Consider the following 20874-nt stretch of genomic DNA (forward strand, 5'->3'; position numbering starts at 1 on the left):
TGGAACCTTAAAGAGGATACGAGACAGCAAATTCAAGCAGCGAAAGAACACATTGAGAATGAATTACATAAACGGATAAAAGAAGAAGTTAAGCATCTTTATCAGGAGATAGAGATTATAAAAAATAATCAAACAATAATTCTAGAAATGAAGGAAACGATAAACCAAATTAAAAACTCAATTGAGAGTATCACTAACAGAGTGGAGCAAGTAGAAGCCAGAATGTCAGATAATGAAGACAAAATATATCATCTTGAAAACAGTCTAGCCAACTCAGAAAGGCTGGTAAAAAATCACGAGAAAAACATCCAAGAGTTATGGGATAACATAAAAAAACCAAACTTATGAGTCATCGGGATAGAAGAAGGTACAGAGATTGAAACCAAGGGAATGAGTAACCTGCTGAATGAAATAATTACAGAAAACTTTCCAGAAATAATAAAGGAAACAGATATACAAATTGAAGATGCATACAGGACACCGAGCACACAAAATCACAGTAGACCAACGCCAAGACACATTGTTATGAAGATATCCAATATACAGAACAAAGAGAAAATATTAAAAGCTACAAGAGAAAGGAGACAGATTACATTCAGGGGTAAACCAATAAGGTTAACAACGGATTTTTCATCACAGACACTGAAAGCAAGAAGGTCATGGAATAATGTATTTCAAACACTGAAAGACAATGGATGCCAACCAAGAATTCTGTATCCAGCAAAATTAAGCTTCAGGTATGACAACGAAATAAAAATCTTTCATGATAAACAAAAGTTAAAAGAATTTGCAGCCAGAAAACCAGCATTGCAAAGCATTTTGAGCAAAACACTACACGAGGAAGAAATGAAAAACAATAACCAAAACCATCAGCGGGAAGTGCCTCGGTAAAGACAGAGGGCAAGGGGAAATATAATCATAGAGAAACAAACTAAATTTTTTAAAAAAAGGATAAATAATCAAACATGGCTGGAAGTACAAACCATATATCAATAGTAACTCCGAATGTTAATGGCTTAAACTCTGCAATAAAGCGACATAGGCTGGTATCATGGATTAAAAAAACAAATCCAACAATATGCTGCCTCCAGGAGACACATCTGATTGGAAAAGACATACACAGGCTGAAGGTGAAAGGATGGGAAAAAATATACCACGCACATGGTCCTTGTAAGCAAGCAGGGGTGGCCATCCTCATATCAAATAAAATCGACTTCAAGACTAAGTTAATCAAAAGGGATAAGGAAGGACATTATATACTGTTAAAAGGAACCATTCACCAACAAGACATAACAATTATCAATATTTATGCACCAAATAATGGTGCTGTGACATTCATAAAACAAATTCTCCTCAAGTTCAAGAATCAAATAGACCACAACACAATAATTATGGGTGACTTCAACACACCTCTCTCACCATTGGACAGATCCTCCAAACAAAAGATGAATAAAGAAACTATAGAGGGGCTGGAGATGTGGCTCAAGCGGTAGCGCGCTTGCCTGGCATGCATGCGGCCCGGGTTCAATCCTCAGCACCACATACCAACAAAGATGTTGTGTCCTCCAAGAACTAAAAAATAAATATTAAAAATTCTCTCTCTCTCTCTCTCTCTCTCTCTCTCTCTCTCTCTCTCTCCCCTCTCTCACTCTCTCTTTAAAAAAAAAAAAGAAACTATAGAACTCAATACCACAATCAATAACCTAGACTTAACTGACATATATAGAATATATCAACCATCATCAAATGGATATACTTTTTTCTCAGCAGCACATGGATCCTTCTCAAAAATAGACCATATATTATGCCATAGGGCAACCCTCAGTAAATATAAAGGGGTGGAGATAATACCATGCATTTATCTGATCATAATGGAATGAAACTGGAAATCAATGATAAAAGAAGGAAGGAAAAATCCTACATCACATGGAAAATGAACAATATGTTACTGAATGATCAATGGGTTACAGAAGACATAAAGGAGGAAATAAAAAAGTTCTTAGAGATAAATGAAAATACAGACACAACATATGGGACACAATGAAAGCAGTTTTAAGAGGGAAATTCATCGCCTGGTGGTCATTCCTCAGAAAAAGAAAAAACCAACAAATAAATGAGCTCACACTTCATCTCAAAGCCCTAGAAAAGGAAGAGCAAACCAACAGCAAATGTAGCAGAAGGCAAGAAATAATTAAAATCAGAGCAGAAATCAATGAAATTGAAACAAAAGAAACTATTGAAAAAATTAACAAAACTAAAAGTTGGTTCTTCGAAAAAATAAATAAGACCGACAGACCTTTAGCCATGCTAATGAAGAGAAGAAGAGAGAGAACTCAAATTACTAACATACGGGATGAAAAAGGCAATATCACAACAGATGCTACAGAAATACAGAAGACAATTAGAAATTATTTTGAAAACCTATATTCCAATAAAATAGAAGATAGTGAAGACATCAATAAATTTCTTAAGTCATATGATTTGCCCAGACTGAGTCAGGAGGATACACAGAATTGGAACAGACCAATATCAATGGATGAAATTGAAGAAGCAATCAAAAGACTACCAACCAAGAAAAGACCAGGACAGGATGGGTATACAACGGAGTTTTACAAAACCTTTAAAGAAGAATTAATACCAATACTTTTCAAGTTATTTCAGTAAATAGAAAAAGAGGGAACTCTTCCAAATTCATTCTATGAGGCCAACATCACCCTGATTCCGAAACCAGACAAAGACACCTCAAAGAAAGAAAACTACAGACCAATATCTCTAATGAACCTAGATGCAAAAATCCTCAATAAAAATCTGGCAAATTGAATATAAAAACACATCAAAAAAATTGTGCACCATGATCAAGTAGGATTCATCCCTGGGATGCAAGGATGGTTCAATATATGGAAATCAATAAATGTTATTCACCACATCAATAGACTTAAAGATAAAAACCATATGATCATCTCGATAGACGCAGAGAAAGCATTTGACAAAGTACAGCATCCCTTTATGTTCAAAACATTAGAAAAACTAGGGATAACAGGAACTTACCTTGACATTGTAAAAGCTATCTATGCTAAGCCTCAGGCTAGCATCATTCTGAATGGAGAAAAGTTGAAGGCATTCCCTCTAAAATCTGGAACAAGACAGGGATGCCCTCTCTCACCACTTCTATTTAATTTAGTCCTTGAAATACTAGCCAGAGCAATTAGACAGACAAAAGAAATTAAAGGCATAAAAATAGGAAAAGAAGAACTTAAATTATCACTATTTGCGGACGACATGATTCTATACCTAGAAGACCCAAAAGGATCTACAAAGAAACTACTAGAACTAATAAATGAATTCAGCAAAGTGGCAGGATATAAAATCAACATGCATAAATCAAAGGCATTTCTGTATATCAGCGACAAAACTTCTGAAACGGAAATGAGGAAAAATACTCCATTCACAATATCCTCAAAAAAATTAAAATACTTGGGAATCAACCTAACAAAAGAGGTGAAAGATTTATACAATGAAAACTACAAAACCCTAAAGTGAGAAGTAGAAGAAGATCTTAGAAGATGGAAAAATATACCCTGTTCATGGATAGGCAGAACTAACATTATCAAAATGGCGATATTACCAAAAGTTCTTTATAGGTTTAATGCAATGCCAATCAAAATCCCAATGGCATTTCTGGTAGAAATAGATAAAGCAATCATGAAATTCATATGGAAAAATAAAAGACCCAGAATAGCAAAAGCAATTCTAAGCAGGAAGTGTGAATCAGGCGGTATAGCGATACCAGATTTCAAACTATATTACAGAGCAATAGTGACAAAAACAGCATGGTACTGGTACCAAAACAGGCGGGTGGACCAATGGTATAGAATAGAGGACACAGAGACTAATCCACAAAGTTACAACTATCTTATATTTGATAAAGGGGCTAAAAGCATGCAATGGAGGAAGGATAGCATCTTCAACAAATGGTGTTGGGAAAACTGGAAATCCATATGCAACAAAATGAAACTGAATCCCTTTCTCTCGCCATGCACAAAAGTTAACTCAAAATGGATCAAGGAGCTTGATATCAAAGCAGAGACTCTGCATCTGATAGAAGAAAAAGTTGGCTCAGATCTACATATTGTGGGGTCGGGCTCCAAATTCCTTACTAAGACACCCATAGCACAAGAGTTAATAACAAGAATCAACAAATGGGACTTACTTAAACTAAAAAGTTTTTTTTCTCAGCAAGAGAAACAATAAAAGAGGTAAATAGAGAGCCTACATCCTGGGAACAAATTTTTACTCCTCACACTTCAGACAGAGCCCTAATATCCAGAGTATACAAAGAACTCAAAAAATTAGACAATAAGATAACAAATAACCCAATCAACAAATGGGCCAAGGACCTGAACAGACACTTCTCAGAGGAGGATATACAATTAATCAACAAGTACATGAAAAAATGCTCACCATCTCTAGTAGTCAGAGAAATGCAAATCAAAACCACCCTAAGATACCATCTCACTCCAGTAAGATTGGCAGCCACTATGAAGTCAAACAACAACAAGTGCTGGCGAGGATGTGGAGAAAAGGGTACACTTGTACATTGCTGGTGGGACTGCAAATTGGTGCGGCCAATTTGGAAAGCAGTATGGAGATTTCTTGGAAAGCTGGGAATGGAACCACCATTTGACCCTGCTATTGCCCTTCTCGGACTATTCCCTGAAGACCTTAAAAGAGCATGCTACAGGGATACTGCCACAACGATGTTCATAGCAGCACAATTCACAATAGCTAGACTGTGGAACCAACCCAGATGCCCTTCAATAGATGAATGGATAAAAAAAATGTGGCATTTATACACCATGGAATATTACGCAGCACTAAAAAATGACAAAATCATGGAATTTGCAGGGAAATGGATGGCACTAGAGCAGATTATGCTTAGTGAAGCTAGACAATCCCTAAAAAACAAATACCAAATGTCTTCTTTGATATAATGAGAGCAACTATGAACAGAGTAGGGAGGAAGAGCAGGAAGAAAAGATTAACTTTAAACAGAGACATGAGATGGGAGGGAAAGAGAGAGAAAAGGGAAATTGCATGGAAATGAAGGGAGACCCTCATTGCTATACAAAATTACATATAAGAGGTTGTGAGGGGAATGGGAAAATAAACAAGGAGAGAAATGAATTACAGTAGATGGGGTAGAGAGAGAAGATGTGAGGGAAGGGGAGGGGGGATAGCAGGGGATAAGAAAGGTAGCAGAATACAACAGTTACTAATAGGGCATTATGTAAAATTGTGGATGTGTAACCGACGTAATTCTGCAATCTGCATTTGGGGTAAAATTGGGAGTTCATAACCCACTTCAATCTAATGTATGAAATATGATATGTCAAGAGCTTTGTAATGTTGTGAACAACCAATAAAAAATAAAAAATAAAAATAAAAAAAAATTCAAAAAAAATAAAAATAAAAAGCTGTCATTAAAAAGGTTACATTCAACTAAATGAATGTATACATGAATGATAAAACTATTAGAAAATGCAAGGAATTGATTACAATAAAAGTCAACACTATGGTTAGTTTTGGGAGAAGGAATGGGTTACAAAGGGTTTCTTGTGGTAGCTAGCAAAATTCAAGTTTTGATTTTATGGTACAACTGTACATTTGTTATATGAGGTTTTCTGTCTGGTTTTGTTTGTTTATTACAATTACAACTTTTTAAAGAAAAGACTCACTGTCAAATTTGTTTCAAACACAATGTGAAATAGAATCCAACCTTATCCTGTGCAAAGCACCAAGTTTGGCTATGTGGAATACAACAGATACTCAAAAAACTAGGCATGGAACCAGGTATACCACTCCTCATTATTTATCCTAAAGAATTAAAGTCAGTATACATCCACACCCATGTTTATAGCAGCATAATTCACAATAGCCAAAATATGGAACCAGCCTAGGTGTCCATAATGAATGAATGGATAGAGAAAATGTAGTGTATGTACACAATGCGGTTTTATTCAGCCATAAAGAATGAAATTATATCATTTGTAGGACAGTGAAACTTGAGAACACTGCTAAGCAAAATAAACCAAACTCAGAAAGTGAAGGGGCATATATTTTCTCTCACATGTGGAAGCTAGAAAGGAAAAAGGAAAAGAAAGGTATGAAAATCAAAGGGTGATCAATAAAGTAGAGGAAAGGGATCAGAAAAGGGAAAAAGGGAAAGTAAGGGAAAACACTGGGGAATGATATTGGTGAAATGATTGTTATATTGTGTGCATGTACAAATATGTAATAACAAATCCCACCATTATGTGAAAGTATAATGCACCAATTAAAAATATGGAAAAATACAACAGATTATGCCTGTCCTCAAGGAACACATCTTTTAGAAAGAAGTTAGAAAAGAAAGAGAAAGTGAAAGAAGGCTAGAGAAAGAGTGAAACTATGTTAATGTTAACTGACATAACATTGGCAGATAAAACAGAAGATTTAGGGAAAGGATACAATTTAAGAGCAAGGGATAGTGCTAGAGAATGTATCAGAAAAGGGTTTTGCCAGGCTTGTCTTGCACATTCTATAAGATCAATAATTGCACATGCCTGCAATTCCAGATACTTGGGAGACTGAGGGAGAATGATGACATGTTCGTAGACAGCTTGGGCAGTTTAGTGAAACCCTATCTGGCTGGGATGTAGTTCAGTGGTAGAGTGCCCTTGTGTTCAATCCACAGTACTAAGAAGAAAACAAAAACAAAGCGTGGTGGTGCACACCTGTAGTCCCAGCAATTCGGGAGGAAGGAGGATGGCAAATTCAAAGCTAGCCTCAGCAACTTATGGAAGCCCTAAGCAACTTAGTGAGACCCTATCTCAAAATAAAAAATGAAGTTGGTTGGGGATGTGGTTTAGTGGTTAAGTGCCCCTGGGTTCAATCCCTAGTATATATATTAAAAAAAAAAAGACATAGATCTTACAAAGGCTATATTATACCTAGGGACAAAAAGAATTGGGGGAAAAAGTTCATAATATTCTGTATAAGATTAGCTAACATCTATTGAGCATTTTCTATATTTTAATCCTTTTAATATATCAAATCATTTAATTCTCACAACAAACCTATGAAGGAGGTCCTATTATTATTATCACTTCACAGATGAGGCATAGAGATGGTTTTGTGCAGGGCCTCAGTGACAGGTACAATTGAAAACTTACTCTGGGCCTGGATACCCCTCTAATCCCAGAGACTCAGGAGGCTGAGACAAGAGGATCCCAACTTTGAGGCCAGCCTCAGCAATTTAGCAAAACCCTGTCTCAAAATTTTTAAAAATTTTTAAAAAGGAATGGGAATATAGCTCAGGGATAATGTTCACCTAGGTTCAAACACCAGTACCAAAAAAAAGAAGAAGAAAGTACTGGGGGGGGGGGGGCATGCATTGTGAATCTAGACCACCTAGGTTAGAATCTGGGCAACTTAACCAGCTATGTGACTTCAGGTAATTATTTTACCTCTGTGCCTCAGTGTGCTCTTATTTAAACTGAGAATGGGTTGGGTGTAGTGCCACACACCTGTGATCCCATCGATTCAGGAGGCAGGAGGATCACAAGTTCAAGACCAGCTGCAGCAATTTAGTGAAGCCCTCAGCAACTTAGTGAGACCCTGTCTCAAAATAAAAAATAAAAAAGGGATGGGGTGTAGCTCAGTGGTAGAGTGACTGCCTGACATGTGCAAGGCTCTGGGTTCAATCCAAAGCACCAGCTGGGTGTGGTGGCACACATCTGTAATTCCAACTATTCTGGAGGCTGAGGCAAGAGGATTGAAAGTTTGAGGCCAGCCCGAATGATTTAATGAGACCCTGTCTCAAAATAAAAAGGGCTGGGATTATAGCTCAGTGGTAGAGCATTTGCCTAGCATGTGTGGGGTCCTAGATTCCATTCCACTGCCAATATTAGATATTACCATAACAGAATAATAGTTTCCAGGAAAAGTGTATGAGAATTATCCCTGCAATTCTATTAAATAAAGTATTAAATTGTATACCATTGCCCCTTTATGTTCTTCAAGACTGATTATTTGTATTTTAGATAGTTATTTTACATTAGACTGAGACCATGCTCCTTTTTGAGTCATTGAGAACAGTACAATTTAAAACTTACTATTTGCCAGTCTTTGCAAAGAGGGTGCCATTTTTCCAGGAAACAGGAAACTTGGCAGCTCTTATTATAACACTGGCAGAGGGAGGTAAATGATTTAAAACCTTTGCAAAATGTAGAGACCAAAGATAAACAGAGGGGGCAGATCTCCAAAGGTATGGCTCAGCTTAAAGCAAGCATGGATATACCCTGAGACGTCTGCCTCTGTCTCCTGGTGCTGTAGCTATTTGACCAGAGGTTAAGCACAACAGCAGCTGCCAGCAGTACAGGTGCTCATAGGATCTTTGTTACCTTTAGAAGTGTCCCTCTTCTTTGCCCCAATCTAGATCCAGAGGGCAGAGAATATCAGTATTAGGGGCAAAAAAGAGATGCCTGGGAAAGGCCAGGCAGATTCCCAAAATATACATACTTTCCATAAGAAGTATCTTTTAATACTAGTTCTGGAGCTCTATACCAGCGTGTGGCCACATAGTCTGTATAAATGTCCCCAGGAGCTGCTAGTGTTCGTGCAAAACCAAAATCACAGAGCTTAGTAATTCCTGACTGTGATACTAAAATATTCTCAGGTTTTATATCTCGGTGAATAATCTAAAAAACAAACAGAAGATGAAATATATTAAAATAAGGTTTCATTTTCTAGAAAATCTCTCAAAAATTACACTGAGAAAATCTAGTTAAGACAATGAATTTATTTCCTTAGCACATGTAAAAATATTTACATATTTTCAATTCTTACCTATCCATCACTTGAAAATTAAATAAAACCTGCCTTGCATGGTGCTTTATGCCTGTAATCTTAGCTACTTGGGAAGCTGAAGCAGGAGGACTGCAAGTTCAAAGCCAGCCTCTGCAACTTAGTGAGACCCTGTCTCAAAATAAAAAATAAAAAGAGTTGGGAATGTAGCTCAGTGGTAGAGTACACCTAGGTTCAATTCCCAGTACCAAAGAGAGAGAGAGAGAGAGAGAGAGAGAGAGAGAGAGAGAGAGAGAGAGGAAGGAAGGAAGGAAGGAAGGAAGGAAGGAAGGAAGGAAGGAAGTAAGTCAGGAAGTCAGGATAGACATAATACTAAAAAGGTAAATCACATTTCTATAAGATCAAAAGCACTTAGGAAATTTTAACTTTCCTTTATCCCCATGGCCCATTCCAGTTACTGTCCTTCTCATTTCTTTCACAGCTAACCCTCTTGAAGATATATTCTTATACTCTCTACCCAACTATTCATTTTTTTTCTTTTTTTTTAATTTTTATTTTTATTTATTTATTTTTTTATTGGTTGTTCACAACATTACAAAGCTCTTGAGATATCATATTTCATACATTAGATTGAAGTGGGTTATGAACCCCCAATTTTACCCCAAATGCAGATTGCAGAATCACGTCGGTTACACATCCACAATTTTACATAATGCCCTATTAGTAATTGTTGTATTCTGCTGCCTTTCTATTCATTATTCACTCTGAGTTCAACTTGTTTAGATTCCACATATAAGTGAAATCACATTATATTTATCCTGTGCCTTATTTCATTTTGGTTTTAATTCCATTTCTTGGTTATTAAGAATAATGCTGCCGGGCTGGATCTGTAGCTCAGTGGTAGAGTGCTTGCCTTACACAGGCAAGGCTCTGGTTTCAATCCTCAGCACCACATAAAAGTAAATAAATGAATAAAGATATTGTGTCCATCTACAACTAAAAAAAATATTTTAAAGAAGAATAATGCAGGCTGGGGTTGTTGCTCAAAGCGATTGCCTAGCATGTGTGAGGCACTGGGTTCGATTCTCAGCACTGCATATAAATAAATAAAGTCCACTGACAACTAAAAAAATTTTTAAAAAAGAATAATGCTGCAATAAACAAGAGAGTATAGATGTATCTTTGACATACTGATTTCATTTCCTTTGGATATATATTAGTGGTGTTGATAGAGCATATGAAAGTTTAATTTTTTTATTTTTTACTTATTTATTTTACTTCTGGGGATTGAATCCAGGGCTTTACACATGCTAGGCATGTACTCTATCCCTGAACTACACCCTCAGCCCATAATTTCTATTTTTGGGGAACCACCATACTGTTTTGTATAATGTCTATACTAATTTGCATTCCCACCAACATTGTGCAAAGGTTCTCTTCTTTTCTTTTTTCCTCATACTAGGGATTGGACCCAGAGGGTGCTCTACCACTGAGCTACTGTCCCCTCCTTCCCGCCTTTTTAAATTTTGAAATAGTCTAAGTTCCCAAGATTGGTCTTGAAATTATGACACTCATGCCTCAGCTTCTAGAGTAGCTGGGATTACAGACATGCTACACTGAGCCTGGTTGTATGCCTTTTTTTTTTTTCCTTTTACTGGGTATTGAACGCAGGGTGCTTAATCAGTGAGCCATATCCACGGCCCTTTTTTATTTTTTATTTTGAGACAGGGTCTCGCTAAGTTGCTCAGGGCCTCACTATAATTGTTGAGGCTGGCTATGAACTTGCAATCCTCTGCCTCAGCCTCCTGAGCTGCTGGAATTACAGGACCACTGGGATTAAAGGCAAGTGCTACCGAGCCTGGCTGAGAAATATCTGTTTATATCCTTTGTCCATTTTTAAATCAGTTTATCTGTTGCATTGTTTAAATTCTTTACATATTTTGAATGTTAAGTCAACATCAGAGGTATTATTTTCAAACATTTCTCCCCTTCTGTGGGTTGTCTCTTCACTCTGCAGGTTGTTTCTTTGGTTAAGAAATTAAACTAAAAGAAGGCTTTTAGTTTAATGTAATTCCATTTGTCTATTTTTGCTTTTGCTGCATGTGCTTTTGGAGATATATATCTCAGCCCTGATCAGTGTCTCCTCCTACTTTTTCTTCTAGTAAAGAAAATTTTAGTTTCAGGTCTTATATTTAAGTCTTTAGTCAACTTTGAGTTGATTTTTATATATGGTTCATCTACTCATAAGCTTTAGTAACTATCCATACATTAATGATTTCTACATTTCTGTTTCTCACCAAGATCGATCTCTCTTACTTTCCAGGAGTGAAAGTCCACAAGAAATCCCACAAGACTGACCACAGGCCCCTCAAATTCAGCAAATCCAAATCTAAATGCATCTCCTTCTCCCCTAAACCTACTCATTCTCAATAATACATTATTTCAATGAGTGGAGCCACCACTGACCCCATGGCTCAGGCCAAAAACCAAGGCCTTTTTCCCATCCCTCACACTATTACAATCTTCCTAGCTCAAATCTCCTCAGCTCTCTCACCAAAACTACTAAACACAACTCCTCAGCTCTCTAACCAAAACTACTAAACACAACTATCAATTGCTCTTCCTGAATCCATTCTGATCCCTTCCACTCTACATCCACAACGAAGTCACAGTACTATTCTAAAATCACATGTGTGATCATATCACTTCTCTGTTTGTCACCCTTTAAGGATTCCCCATCCCATAGGATAAATATCAAACTCCAAAAATTGGCTTGAAAGGACTTGTAAGATTTGGCCCCTGCCTAACTTCTCAACCTCCCCTCCCTTGTCCATAGAATATTAGTTTCCAAATTTGCCAGAGCCAATATTAATTTCCCAATCTCTATGCATTTGTTGATGTTGTTCCAGTTGCCTGGCCAACCATTTTCTTGGATATAAGCTTAAATGTTTATTCCTTCCATACATTCACATCATCTGTACTTCCCCTTTCACAATATTTATCATGCTGAACTGTCAATTATTTACTTGTCTGAAACTCCCAGTGTACTGTAAATTACATGAGGGCAAGATACATGCTTTGTTCAAGCAATATTCTCAGTGTCCAATGTAATGCCTACAGCAAAGAAGGCATTTAAATTTAATCAGATGAATGATAGAGACATACACTCATCATCTGCAAAGTGTAATAGCATGAGTGAAAATGTCTCAGTATTAGAAACCTGAGATCTTTCAAAGTTCATACAAACTACTGCCATAAATCTTTGGAAGTTGCTCTTGTATGGCCTCAGTCTGCCTCCATAAATAGCCAAAATAACTAAATAAATAACTTAGGGTAAGCCTTTCTAATCGAGCTTCCTTAAGGTTGTATCTGTCAAACTACATTAATCCTTTTTTATTTCCACAGTTGTTATTGAGTTCCTGCTATATGTCAGTCACTATGTCAAGGTCTGAGTATAAAATGTGCATGAAAATAGAAATAAATAAGCACATTATGATACTACTTCACATATTCTGCCCACCACATACCCATCAAACACCTCAATGTTATAAACATGGGGCATGAAGAGTCTCTCACTCCATTCCTTAACATTCTCAGTCTTTTCAGCAACCAACACTATTACTACAGGGAGAATATTATTAGAAACCAAACACTCTCTGAATTCTGACTTTGACAATTCTGGAATTTTTAAAGTTTTTTTTTTTTTAGTTGTTGACAGACCTTTATTTTATTCATTTATTATTTGTATGTGATATTGGGATTTGAACCCAGTGCCTCACACAGGCAAGCGCTCTGCCACTGAGCCACAACGCCAGCCCTACAATTCTGTTTTGAAGCATCTTCCTTGATCTTTCATCATAATATAGAGACTTCCATAAAAGCAATTTCTCTTCATTTGTTTAGATGATCTTTAATATTTCTTATCAATGTTTAGTTTTCAGTGTACAAGTTTTGAACATCTTTTGTCAAATTTTCCCTATTATTTCGCATTTTGTAAATGATATTTATAAATTTCAATTTCTGATTGTTACTAATATATAGAAATACAACTGATTTTGGTATGTTGATCTTGAATTTCTCAACCTTGACAAATTCACTTAATAGTTGTTAGCTTTGTTGTATATTTTATAGGATTTTGTACATAGATAATTGCACTATGAATAAAGAAAATTAACCCTCCACACACAAAAGATGCCATTTTACACCTACTAGAATAGCAACAATTAAAAAGTCAATAATAAGCCAGGTGCAGTGGCATACACCTATAATCTCAGTGATTCCAAAGGCTGAGGCATGAGGACAGCAAGTTCAAGGCCAACCTCTACCTCTGCAACTTTTTAATATTTATTTAGTTGCAGATGAATACACAGTATCTTTATTTATTTTTATATGGTGGTGAGGATTGAACCCAGTGCCTCACACATGTGAGGCAAGCACTTTACCACTAAGCTACAGCCTCAGCCCCTACTTCTGCAACTTAATGAAGTCCTAAGCAACTTAGATCCTGGGCCCCCCAACAAAAAATGAAGAAGGCTGGAGATGTAGCTCAGTAGTAAAGTGTCCCTGGGTACAATCCCTAGTACCATAAATAAATAAATAAATACATACATACATACATACATACATACAATAATAGGGCTGGGGGTAATGGTCAGTGGTAAAGCACCTGCTTAACATGCACAAGCCCCTGGGTTAGATTTCTAGAGTGCACGCACACACACACAGTGACATTAACAAATATCGGGGCGTCAGTGGAAGAAATGGAACCCATTGCTGGTGGGAATTTAAAATGATAGTCACTTTGGAAAACAATTTGGTCGTCTCTTTAAAAACAACACAGGAAAAACCAAAGGCAGAATGTTTTCTCTGATATGTGGATGCTAATTCACAATGTGGAGGGGACACTAGAGAAGAATAGAGTTACTTTAGTTTAAGTAGAGGGGAATGAAGGGAGGGGAAATGTATCGGAAAAGGATTACCCTGTGTACATATATGACTACAGGACTGCTGTGATTCTACATCATGTACAAACATAAGAATGAGAAATTATACTCCATTTATGTATGATGTGTCAGTGCATTCTATTGTCATGTATAACTAATTAGAACAAACTTTAAAAAAGAAAATAGTAAAAGATTGTGGTTTAAGAATAATACAAACAATTGTAATTTAAATAAAAAAAATTTAAAAAAAATACAGGCTGGATGTGGTGGCACATACCTGTGATCCTAATAATTCAGAAAGCTGAGGCAGCAGGATTTCAAGTCCAAGGGCAGCCTCAGCTCAAAATAAAATATAAAATTAAGAGGACTGGGGTTACAGCTAAGTGGTGAAGTCCCCTTAGGTGCTTAATTCCCAGTACAAACAAATAAAACAACAATCTCACATAAAAATAAATAAAACTAACCATGTGATCCATCTTGGATATACACCCATGAAAATTAAAAATGTACATCCATACAAAGACTACACATGAATTTTCAGAGCAATATTATCTATAAGAGCCCCAAATCGGAAACAATCCATATGTCTATCCACTGGTGTATGGATAAACAAATGTGGTATATCCATAAAATGGAATATCATTCATCAATTAAAAAGAAATGAAGTAGCAATGCATGCAACAAAGATGAATTTCAAAAATTTATGGTAAGTGAAGGAAACCATATGATAAAGGCCACATATTGTATCATTTCATTTATAATAAATATCTTAAAAGGTGTATCTGTAGCCAAAAGGTAGATTCTTGGCTGCCTGGAATGGGGGTAGATATTAGGGTTGAGTGAAATGAGCAAGAGGAATCTTTTTGGAGTGGTGAAAATATTTTATAATAGGACTGTGGTGATATTTGCAGGACTTCATATTAATTAACTTTAAAAAGACTGTCTGCTTGGTAACTAACCTCTAAGCTAACTGAACAGAGATTTCAGAGGACATACATGACAAAGAATATAGACTTCAAAGAATTAGTTCAGGAATGCAACTAAACAAATAGTCACAGCCACTACAACAAACCCTGATGGGAAACTCTAATTTCCAAAGTAACCACAGTATATTATTTAAAACGTCCTGCTTTCAACATTAAATTTATTAATCATGCAAAGAAGTAAGTATGATCCATCCTATAGTTTGGTTTATTATGAAGCACTTACATTATTATTGTGAAGATATTCAATTGCTCGAAGGATCTGGAAGAGGTATTTTCTAAGTCGTTTACTCTCTAGTCCATGACAATAATATTGTAATTCATCTAATACTGTGTGGTCAATAAATTCAAATACCAAATGAATTTTCTTTTTCTGTCTAAAAACTTCAATCAGATTGACCAGGTTTTCATGACGAAATTGCTATTGACAAAAGAAACAGACTTTTAATAAATTATTTCAAATATGGTAACATGTACATACAATATCTATGTAACTTTTAAATATTCTCAGCTTCTTTTCCTCCATGTATTTCAAAAAAGTTTCTCAAGTGACTTGTTTAAATTCTTATTTTAAGAAAAATTTTAAGGTATTTCATGATAACTATTTATAGAATTTACATCAAGTTGGCATTTGATTATTTTAAAAATTTAGAAACAATGTACTATAATGAAACTTAGTATGCTGAGAAATGTCTTCAAATTTTTAAACTTGATTTATGGTTAAATTTAACATATGACACTTAAGTTGTTATGTTTTCTGATTGTTTTGTTGTTGTAGTTTTGTACTGGGGAACCAGTTCAGGGCCTTTCACAAGCTAAGCACACACTCTACCACTGAGCTCTATCTCCGCCCCCAAGGTCCTTATATTTTCAAATAAGGATGGATTTCAACACCATTAAGTAAGTAATCTGAATTTATGCAAATTAATTATTTTCTAATTTGAGTCTTAAACTCTAGAGAGTAAACCCATTAATTTCAGGGGAAATTATAAATTTTTCAGAGTGCAAAATATTAAACTATCTAGAAAACCTTCAGATATAAGAGATATCAATTTATAACCACAGGGACTTTACAAAAATATGCAATCATGCGTGGTAATTCTTGTTCATTGTCTAGACTATTAAGCACAAAACAGCTTTTGTAATGATACAACTAATTGTGGAAATAGTTTTAAAATATATTGTCAAAAATGGCATGTAAATCAGGTACAGTAGAGGACACCTGTAATCCCAGCTACTTGGGAGGTAGAGGCAGGAGGATCTCAAGTTCAAGCCAGACTGGGTAATTGCCAGACCTTGGGTCAACCCCCAGTTTAAAAAAAAAAAAAAAGTGTGTATCAGCTCAGAAAATAAATATTTAAAAATTAACTTTAATATATTTTTTACATTGACCTTATTACAATCAATTCTGAAATATTTAACTATTGTTTCAAGTTACCAAAAATATTTATTCATTTGGCTAAAAATTAAAGGGTATATTTTCATTATTGTATTCATTAGAAAACTATACTTTTGGTTTTTAAAATTTGCCTTTATTCAATTTTTCTTCATATCTTTAAGTATTACAGAGACCAAAATCTTTGAAACATGACTAACAGAAAAACATGCCAAAATATAAGACCAGATACCTTTCCTGTTTTTGCTCCCAATTTCCCTGGTTGGAAAGATGCCAGAGTAATGCAGCAATGAAAGAACTGACTGCTTCTGGACACAAGAACATTAATCCCTTACGTAAGGAAAATTACCGGCTTCCTGTCTATATTTTAAAGGCAAAAGCAATGAAAACAGTGAAATGTTAACATGAGCTAATAAGAATTAGGGAAGATTCATCCAGAATCAGATACCTTCTCAAATATCTTTTTTTTTTTTTTTTTTTGGTATTGGGTATTAAACCCAGGGATATTTACCAGAGTTATATCCCCAGTCCTTTAATTTTTTTTTAAACTATGAAACAACAGGGTCTTGCTAAGTTGCTGAGGTTGGCCTCAAACTTGAGATCCTCCTGCTTCAGTATTCCCAGTTGCTGGAATTAGAAGTTTGCACCATGCCCAGTGTTTATCAGAATAAAAACAAGAAACACCTATAAATGCTTCATTACTCCTTTTCAAGTTGTTTAATTTTATTTTTCTCCATTACTAGACAACATTTCTACAAACATGCTAATTATCTATAATTTATTTACTAAAATTCTAAAAGATAAAACTTTAGTTCAAATTAACTCATTTTAGTAATAGTTTTAGATTTAATGCTCCAAGAAATCTTAGTTGAATTAATTACAGCTGATTAAAAATCCTATGAGAAGACAATTAAATAGTTAAGGTGTCTTAACCACGCACGGTGGTGCATGCCTGTAATCCCAGCTGCTTGGGAGGCTGAGGCAGGAGGATCTTGAGTTCAAAGCCAGCCTCAGCAAAAATGAGGTGCTAAGCAATTTAGTGAGATCCTGTCTCTAAATAAAATTCAAATTAGGGCTGGGGAAAAAAAAGTTAAGGTATCTTTAAATAATTTGCATAATAGTTGTAACAGTAAAAATACATTTTTCATCTCTATGTCTTGCCACATATTGGTTATTCTTTTTAAACTATAAAGTAGAAAAAGTAATCAGCTTAACTGCAACAAAGTTAAAAAACAAGAAGGCAGGTACAGTGGCCCAAACCTGTAATCCAGCTCCTTGAGAGGCTAAGGCAGAAGGATCCAAGTTTGAGGCCAGCCTGTGCAAACCAGCAAGACCCTGCTTCAAAATTAAATAAATAAATAAATAAATAAATAAGGAATTCATGTATACCTAAAAAAGAAGAAATTTTTAAAAAGTGAAGAGAAGGAGGCTGTGTGTGTGTGTGTGTGTGTGTGTGTGTTTAAAAGTGAAGAGAAAAACAAAACAAAGGAACTAGGGATGTAGCTCAGTGGTACTTGCCTAACAGGTGTGAGATCCTGTGTTCAATCTCCAGTACTGAGCAAAAACAAAACCCCTTCACTTTCCACATCTTACAAAATCAAGTTTTTATTCTGTCCTTAACTTAAATGACAAGAGTTTAGAATCTACTACACTAATCTCAACTCTTTCTAATTCTGCACAGGAATCTGCACAGGCAAATGCCTCTATTCTTTTTTCTTTCTATTCTTGCTCTTTGTCAATTGTCCATTAGCCTTTCTAAATTTATGCTGTTTCCCACCTTGAAACTCAATAGTTTCATCCCTCTTATATAAATCCTACACAGCCTTTAAAACCAAATGTGTGCCATTTCCTCCAAGAAACTTTCCCTGCCCAATAGAATTTTGTGGCAATCACTTGGCATTTATTATGAGCCAATTTTTATTTAGTGTTATTCTTATATACTCTCCTTTCTGATTAAATTATGAGTCATCGAGGAAATAACCACCTTTTACCCCTGTATAGTCTCAGCATCTAGCACAATTTCTTGCACAGACTTTTTTTTTTATTAAGCATTATACTTCGATATTTCTAACTATTCACAAATATTTACATAACTGTTACATTATACAGAAGCACATACATTTTGTAGTACTATAAAATTACAAAGTGTAAGCAATAAGGTTGGTTTTTCTGTTGAATGGGTTAACTCAACTATTTTAAATTTTTTTATTTCATAACAATTTTTCTTTTGACTTACACAGCAATTAAGGCAAAAGAAGCAAACCTTTAGAAACTTTATCTCTCTCATTGCAATTTTGTTGATAGATTTTTCTGGTTTCTCATAGAATATCTTAATGGCCACTATCTGCCCAGTATCCTTATGTTTACATTTCATTACTGTTCCGTAACTTCCCTCTCCCACTTTTCCAAGGGTTTCATACACCTCCATTTTCAAAGCCTGGTTTCTATTTCTTCATAGAAATAAAGAAAGAAAATGGAAAATGTTAAACGTTTACACTTTTATTTATTCAAGCTGGATAATGTATAGACCCAGTAAGCCCCCACTTTCAAATACGGAAACGGAATAGTAATCTTTTCCACAAAGCCCGTGTGCCTCTGGGAATTATGCCTCCTCGGTAATCAACGTGTCTTTGAGAGGCTTCAATCTCACCAGACTGGAGGGGTCCTCCCGTTTTCTCGGTCATTCCCATCAACTTTGAGATTCCCTCACTACTTGTCACCAAGTGTCAAGCGCGGGGTCCCCACACTTCCTGCTAGGGGCAAATAAGGGATTCCCGCACTAGTGCAGTCGTCCACACAACATGCCACGGGTCCTACCAAAGCCTCCTTCCCGCCCACTCCTCAAACCCGCGTCCCGGAATCCCGGACCGGTGTTGCGCCCCTCGCCAGCTGTCGACTTTGTTCCGGCAGCCGCCGCCTCCTCAGCCCATTCTGTAATCCCACTGGCCCGGCTCCGCGCAGCCCCAGCCAGGCGAGGGACACCGCCCCAACTTTACGGGTTAACTTCCACAGCCCTAGGTCGCCGGCTACCATGGCAACGGTGTGGGGCGGGGAGGGCGCTCCAGCCCTAGTACGCAAGACCGGAATAACTGAGGGGTGCCGACCCGGAAACAGAAGCGTGTGGAAAGTGGAAACGTGTTTGGAGGTGGGGGAGGGAAATACAGCTTACTGTCGCAGTTGGAGAGTCCTCAAAGGTTGGTTTTGATCCGGGAACCGGAGCGTCCACATTTTCGCTGCAGCGTAAGTGACTGCAAATATTTAGGGAAGGGAAGCCGAGGTGAAAACTTTCCCGACCTGCGTCGCAGATGTGCCCCGGTCGGAGAATACCAGCTGCTTCTTCTGGGTCCTAAAAGGGTAGCTGTGGTAATTAAACAGACAGCTTGTAAAATCATATTTCCAAAGTTTTGTGTGATACAGTTTCGCCAACTGCATTAATATTCCCATGTAGGAGTGTCAACAGTTGACATCCATCCTCAAAACGTGGGTAAGATGGTTCTTTAACCAAGAACTTTCCTTGTTCTGGGGGTATAGCTAGCTCAGTGTCAGAACGCGTAATTAGCACGCGCCGAGGCCCCGGGTATCTACTGTTTGCCTTCTAAATTTTTCCAAATCTTATAATCTCTTTAAAAAACTCCCTTACTACACGTGAGAATTCTAAAAGGTACTCTTTAGAAAAACAATTCTAAGGGTCCTACCATATATGATGCACGGCGGGGCGTGGCGTGGGGAGGAGCCAGTGCCTAATTGTTTAAGAAGTAGACCGCTTTAATTCTAGTGACAGCCTTCAGTGAGTAAAAAGTATATCATGAAGCAAGTGCCCCGGGTTGTGCTGTCTTTATGGGAGCTTTAATTTCGTAGTTCTGTAAAGTGTTGAATGTAAATAGTTATGCTTCCTCTAAATAACAGGACAGACATTATTTTCCACTAATTGTAGTCTAGTGGTTCCCATCCAAGCATCTACATACCTGGAGAGCTTTTGAAAAGGCCCCAGATATTCTGATTTAATGGGTAAAGAAATTAGTATTTTTAAGTCTTCCTAAGTTTTTGTACGCTGTTGCTGTAGTTTACATGAAGGAGAAATACTCATCGTTTTTGCCACCCAAAATATTCAGAATTGTCTGTTTTCCAAAATTTACTCAACCATATTGTAAAATAATTTCTAGCTAGACACCATGGCATAGACCTGTAATTCCAGTTACTAAGGAGGGTGAGGCAGTAGGATCACAAATTTGAGGCCAATCTGGACAATTTAGCCAGACCCAAGGCCCTGGCTTCAATCCAACAAAATAATAATTTCTGTGTATAAATAAGAATGTAATAGTTGAGTCGAGCACAGTGGTGCTCCTATATAATCCCAGTGAATGAGAAGGCAGGAGGATCCCAATTTTGATGCCAGCTTCTGCAATTTTGTGAGACTTTGCCTTAAAAAAAGCTGGAGATGTAGCCCAATGGTAGAGGGCCCCTGGGTTTAATCCCCAGTACTGCAAAAAATGAAAAGTTATAGATATAGTGAATTGAGATTAGTATATTTATTCAGTATATGTTGTGGTTAAGTTAAATAAAGCATGAACCAGACTCAGTTTCTGAACTACAAAATTACTACAGTATATAATTAGAGCTTTAAGACTATTCTTTCCACAAATAGGTTTTGGCAGGCCTGGTGACCAAGATAGAGTGTGATTCTTGACTTTTTTTTGGGGGGGATGGG

The 20874-nt window shown here is 36.5% G+C and overlaps 1 protein-coding gene across 1 annotated transcript in view; it reads right to left on the reverse strand.

Annotated features, from left to right (window-relative positions):
- CDKL3 (cyclin dependent kinase like 3) overlaps nt 1–19761 on the reverse strand; it is a 54951-nt gene extending 35190 nt beyond the window's left edge. Inside the window, 1 exon segment of the mRNA XM_081303438.1 lies at nt 19336–19761. Coding sequence (XP_081159564.1) covers nt 19336–19394 — 59 coding nt within the window. The 5' untranslated portion in view covers nt 19395–19761.
- Between the last annotated feature and the right edge of the window lie 1113 nt (nt 19762–20874).

Source organism: Spermophilus citellus (genome assembly GCF_964194105.1).
Source record: "Spermophilus citellus genome assembly, chromosome: 1".
Taxonomy (NCBI): domain Eukaryota; kingdom Metazoa; phylum Chordata; class Mammalia; order Rodentia; family Sciuridae; genus Spermophilus; species Spermophilus citellus.